Source organism: Miscanthus floridulus, chromosome 4 (genome assembly GCF_019320115.1).
Source record: "Miscanthus floridulus cultivar M001 chromosome 4, ASM1932011v1, whole genome shotgun sequence".
NCBI classification, from domain to species: domain Eukaryota; kingdom Viridiplantae; phylum Streptophyta; class Magnoliopsida; order Poales; family Poaceae; genus Miscanthus; species Miscanthus floridulus.
In genome coordinates this window covers 100,454,932-100,460,578 of record NC_089583.1, presented here as the reverse complement: position 1 = coordinate 100,460,578, position 5,647 = coordinate 100,454,932, and the positions used below count along the sequence as shown (strand labels likewise).

The following is a 5,647-nucleotide window of genomic DNA, read 5'->3' as shown; positions in this document are numbered from 1 at the left end:
CGCGCCGAACGCGGCTCGCCGCTCTTCCTCCTCCTCCCCTCCCGTAGGCGCCTTCGTCGTCCTCGTCCCAGCCTTGCGGACGCTGCTGCCGTGGAGCGCAGATCGACCCTAACTCTGCCCGATTTCTTCTCTCGTCGGTAAGGAAACTCGGCTGGAAATGCTCGTTCATTCTGCAGACACTTTTTATTTTTCTTTTCTTCGTCTCCAGCCCTCGATTCCAATGTCTTCGTTTCTCTCTGACCCGCCCACCTTGTCGCGGATTTGTTTGATGCCCGCATTTCTAGATTTGTTGGTTTCCAGCAACTTCGATGGCGCGCCTTATTATATAGTGATTAGAATAGAACCATCATAATTCGTAAATCATAAGGTGATGCAGCAAATTTGTTCCGTCAAAAGAATCATTTCCCGCACAAAATATGACAGCCAAGCTCGTCGCACGGAGAAATGTGGCCATTCCTGATGGAAGCTTTCAATCCGAGCGGGGCGGCACAAATCGGTAATGCATTGGTAATGTGAGAAATCGGTTGTGTAACCAGCTGCAATGTGATTCTTTGGGGATCAGGTTATTTGGAAACTAGGGCGTAAAAGCAGTATATTTTAGATGGCTTCCCCATGGTGTTTCCTTTTAGCGTGCATGGAGTTTCGTTCTGTTGATGTAGTATTCTTTTTCTTTTCGAATTAAGTACAGACACAGACGTTCAACACGCACGCACACCCTAATGTCAATGTATTTTTTTTTTGAAAATAAGCCTAATTACATTGGGTACTGATGGTACTTTAAAAAAAATAATAAAAAAGGATCATCGGACACTAATTGGGAGCAGTAGCTTTTAAGTTCATTCACATGACACCGTTTGAATGGGTTCAGTTCAAATCAGAAGATTTGGTATGTAAACCGAAGTGTGCAAATAAATATACAACCGATGAAGATTGAGTTGGAACAGGAATGCAATTGCTTTACTGTTCAGAAGAACTGTAATCATTGTTTGAGTGCAAAGCAGTAATCACATAAATACTAGTGTGACTATTTATTAGTTTTCTTGTGCAAACGTGCAACATCTGAGATTTACAATCACAAAATAACTGTTTCTTGTTGTGCTTTATAAATCTTTTCAGATGCTAACATAGAAGGTCATTTCTTACACATTGCAGAGCGTGGAAACCCTGCAATGAAATGGAGAAATATTTTGAGGGAAATGGCACCACTGAGGTCCACAGGCAGATTCTTTCGATGCCATCCTTCAGCTCTCTGCTTACTGATTTTCCTACTTGTGTTGTACAAGTACTTCTTTGGCTGGTTCACCCTCATCGTGACCACATCACCTATCTTCCTAATCACTGGCGTCTTTCTTGGAATCATCCTGGCGAACGGGGAACCGAACAATCCTGAAAAAGAAGTACCTCTTCCTACAATTGAGAATGCTTGGAGTTCGGATATCCATGATAGCAGCAAATCTCTTAGGGGTGTACCTCTTCCTACAATTCCGTCCGGTGAAGAGAGAGTGGCGAAGCACAAAAACAGGGTTAAGAAAATTAGAAAGCGATCTCATGGTGTAGCTTCTTCTTCGGAACCAGGATCAAGTGAGTCAGGTGGTTCAGATACTGATACCGCTCCAATGCTCCACGCATTTCGTCATCTTGGGTCGGGCAGCAGTTCATCACAATCCTCTCAAGATGGTGACTCCAATGACAGCAGCACTGAAGATGGAGCGGAAAACCAACAGGGCAATGATGGCAATGTACGCAAGGGGAAACAGCATGCTAAAGTTGTAGCATGGACTGCTGACGACCAGAAGAACATGCTGAAAATCGGGTGCTTGGAGATTGAGCGTAACCAAAGGTTGGAGACCCTAATTGCTAGGCGTCGGGCAAGGAAATACGCAGACAGGAACTTGATCGAATTTGGTAGCACTGATTCCTTACCCACTATTGAAGAACTATCAAAGTTTAATGTTCAAATTCCTGCTGTTTTCGCTCCTAGGAAAAATCCTTTCGATCTTCCTTACAATGAAGATAACTTCCCAGATTCTGCTCCATCTGCGTTGTTGGAAACAGGAAACCCATTTGATCTACCAAGTGAGCAAGCAAATGAGAGCAGCTCCAATGGAGGAGCCAACTCAAGCCATGCTGAACCTATTCCTGTAGCATGTCATCTACAGAGGAGTGCACTGTTGAGGAGGCATGAGAGCTTCACTGAAGGAGCACCATTCCTTAGTGAATTTTTGCAAGATACGCAGCCTTCCCGATTCAGACCATACTTCATGACAGAAAAAATGGCTAACGAGGAAATGACAGATCCAGTTCTTGAAGGAGAAACTAGTGAAAAGAGCAACTCCAAGGCCAGTTCTGCTCAAGACTCGGCTAGTACTTCTTCAGTTGCCGACCAAGAAAGCCAGAAGGATGTTCTGGAGGATTGCTCAAACCAAGGACAACAATCTTCTTTCTCTCAAATGGAGGAACATGCACATATAGCTCGGCATGTAAGGGAGGTTTCTCTTGCCCTTGACATGGAGCCACCTGTATTAATTAGTGATTCCTCTGATGATGACATATCACTGTCTGGTGAACATATAAATGATTGGGAGGAAGCACAACAGAGTGAAAATTTCAGTTTTTCTCAGAATACATTGCTAGAGGATCCTAGTGTCATGCAACACCATCAAGAAATAGATATGACAAGCAATGGATTGAATCAGATGTCCCCACATTCAAATGATCTCGAGCTGACGTCGTCATCAACCGAAACCACTGATGATCCTTTTGAAGTGAATGACATTGAACCACCAGGTACCATATAGTAATATATCCTTTTTCAGCTAGCGATTTGTATATGAATCCCACATTTTATAAGTGTTTTCCTACTTTCTAGCCAAGGAAGTGGTCGTCATTGATGATACCCACGTTCTGGATCCTTTATACGATTCAAGTCCTTCGGGAAGCGAGAGGCCCGCACCTATTGGTTTAGTAATTGATGGACCTGTCTTGAAAGATGGTAACCAAAGACTACAATGAATTAATCAGTTCTAATCATGACATAACGCTGTCATTCTTTTTTCCTAAAGTTCAGAATCAAATTTCAGGTCATGCTCGTACTGATGCTGAAGCAAGCATCGAAGAAGGGGTTTCACCATCAAGAATGGAGGCTTCTTCCAGTGAGGTAGCTGGACCTAGTTTGAGTTCTGTGGACGAAAGCAAATTTCTAGAGAAAGAAGCCTCTGAGATAAGAGAGCAGTCCATGGTTGGCCATGTCGAAGTACATGGAGGTTCTGTCAGTCATGCTGATCCTTCAGTATGTGATAATAGTTCTCAGCCAAGTACTGGAAGTTCAACAAATGGTAAATCTCATTGATTAGGATCTTTTCACCTGAATCTTGCTAACCTACATGAATTGAGGTAGTTATTGTGGACGGGGAGCATTTAAGCAAGGTCACAATAAGTATAGAAAAAGAAAAAGGTGCCTCCAAATCATAGTTTTGTATAAAATATATATATTTATTTTTTTGTGGGTAAAATATCTACATTTCTGGCTTTGCAAAGGTTCTTCTCAATCTTCAGTACATCTGGAATAGTAAAACAAAACAGTTCTATAAATTAAAAGTGAACACTATGCCAAGCAAACTTGTTGTAGCTGCACCTGAGCATATGCATTATGTGATAAGAAACAGCAGCAACACTAACAGACAAATCAACCGCGTCAAAGATGGACGACGATTAGACACATTAGGTTCCAGATGAACTGATGTTTATGGATTATGATGGCAATTCAGCTGATAGCATGCAGTAAGTTGCTGGGACAATGACTCTGCATATTAGGATCCAGCAGCACAGTTCATCTTGATAAACTCTCTGCCAATACACTAAGCCAATACACTAAGCAACTACCTACGGGCCGTGGTTGTAACACATGTACTTACCTTCCTCTGATTACTTGTTGGAACAGGTGATTCTGGCAGTGGTGTCACACCATCCTCCACAAACGCAGTTCTTTAGTTTCTTCAAAAAAATGACGGTGGCACCGAGCATCAGGTTGGACGTCTTCGGCAGTACTCCAAGGCAATTTTTGTGTGGGGCGAGTTCTTTCTGAGTAATCACTGGGAGGGAATATGTTTCTTGCAAGGGATTTCTTAGTGCTTCAAAGGGACTAGGCAACATGTTGGACCTGTATAGTCTGGATTTACTGGAGAAGATGTGCAACATTAGCATTAGCACTTCACTGTGAAATGGCTAGATATGGTTCTTTTGGTCTCTCTCTCGATTGTGAATACCTTGTGGACTGTCAATTTTGTGCCGCAAGTTGTCAGTCCGCTGCTTCAAGTACCATAGTTTATGAATTGCTTTTGGAACTCATACTACCTGGTGTGCATCAGTTGCCCTAGCGTCTGAAGTTTACCTTGCGTAGTTGCTTCTAGTTCCAGGGATCTGTAGTGCTATGGTGTTCCTCCGCAGTGTCCTGCGCTTAGCTGTGTTTGCCGTCTTGTTGGGCGTTGTGTTGGTCGCCAGAGTCCTCTAGTGTTTTACATGTCATTTTGATGCGTTGCAACACTAACAAATCCTCTTGATAAAATGCGTGAAATTTGAAAAAACCCACCCCCTAAACATACTAACATGAATGTGGGGCAGATCTGATTGTTCATAGCATATTGAGATGCAACTGAAATGTCTAGATATAAATTTCCCCATTTCAAATGGTGATAACTTCTCCATGAGAGCTTGGATGAAGATAAAATTTATATAAAAAATAGAGAGCTTGATATCTATTTTCTTCGGCACCAAGATGGTTATAAACAAGGACAAAGGGGTGATGGACTACGAAATTGTGATAATCAAATCTGCACTTTTCGTAGAAACTTTATCTCCATTCAGCTCATATAGAAATTGAAATCTATATTGTTAGAAACGATAAGCAATATAAACGACGAAGAACAGTAGATCAAACACAGGAGACATGAGATTTTAACGTGGAAAACCGGAAGAAGGGAAACAACCACGGGCACCGGCCATCAAATTTCACTATATCAGGTGAGGTTACAAACGTTGGGGATTTACAACTTTTCTTATCCCAAGACGACGGCTTACATGAGGTATATATAGAGATGAAAAACCCTAATAGGCGACGATCCATACCGTGGGGGCTCCGCCCCCTCGCACCCCCCGAGGCGCGGTAGGGAAACATGATGGGCTAACTTCAGCCTCCGCTTCGCTTCGGCCCAAGCCTCCCGGCGACGAGCCTCACTTCGCTCCGGCAGAAGTTAGCCTTTATCTTGTACATAACTGAATTTGGATCACAGCTCAACGTATATCTCGTCGTTTGAAAAGATGAAGTGTACATCTCGCCCTCTTGGTCAGTGTACATTCCTGCAAAATTTTCATTTGTGCATTTATTTTTGCAAAAACCGAATTAATGATCACGGAGCGTAGGCACAAACTTTCCTCTTGGGCCCTCCAGTACTGGCCCAGTAAAATGGGGTGTTATGGAGACAAAAAAAAAAGTCAATGATCAAAGCATGGGCCTAAAAATGTGGCGCATTCAGCCCAGAACGATTAACCATGCGGCGACGAGGTCTGCTCGTCGGCTTACTCACTCTGAGCAGTGGCCCCCACTGGCCTTAAAACCTCTTGTCACTTGTCTCCTTCCCCCGACTCGCCC

The 5,647-nt window shown here is 43.1% G+C and overlaps 1 protein-coding gene across 3 annotated transcripts; it reads left to right on the top strand.

Moving 5' to 3' along the window:
- Nucleotides 1-4,314, top strand: LOC136552325 (uncharacterized). 3 transcript variants are annotated; one of them, XM_066543863.1, is made up of 5 exons: nucleotides 1-137; nucleotides 1,153-2,787; nucleotides 2,870-2,992; nucleotides 3,081-3,335; nucleotides 3,941-4,314. In XM_066543863.1, exons 2-5 carry the CDS (start codon nucleotides 1,170-1,172, stop codon nucleotides 3,988-3,990), a joined length of 2,046 nt encoding a protein of 681 aa, XP_066399960.1. In that variant the 5' UTR covers nucleotides 1-137; nucleotides 1,153-1,169; the 3' UTR covers nucleotides 3,991-4,314. The 3 variants fall into 3 exon arrangements, with proteins under 3 accessions (XP_066399960.1, XP_066399961.1, XP_066399959.1); XM_066543864.1 differs by having other exon boundaries at nucleotides 1,117-2,787; XM_066543862.1 differs by lacking the exon at nucleotides 1-137 and adding an exon at nucleotides 291-496.
- The last annotated feature ends 1,333 nt before the right edge of the window (nucleotides 4,315-5,647 follow it).

What these genes read in the sequence shown, in the direction of transcription:
- LOC136552325 (XM_066543862.1), top strand. Translation starts at nt 445, where the DNA reads ATGTGGCCATTCCTGATGGAAGCTTTCAATCCGAGCGGGGCGGCACAA. An exon ending in TGGACCTGTCTTGAAAGATG is followed by an intron (nt 2,993 to 3,080) that starts GTAACCAAAGAC and finishes ATCAAATTTCAG; the next exon opens with GTCATGCTCGTACTGATGCT. An exon ending in TACTGGAAGTTCAACAAATG is followed by an intron (nt 3,336 to 3,940) that starts GTAAATCTCATT and finishes TTGTTGGAACAG; the next exon opens with GTGATTCTGGCAGTGGTGTC.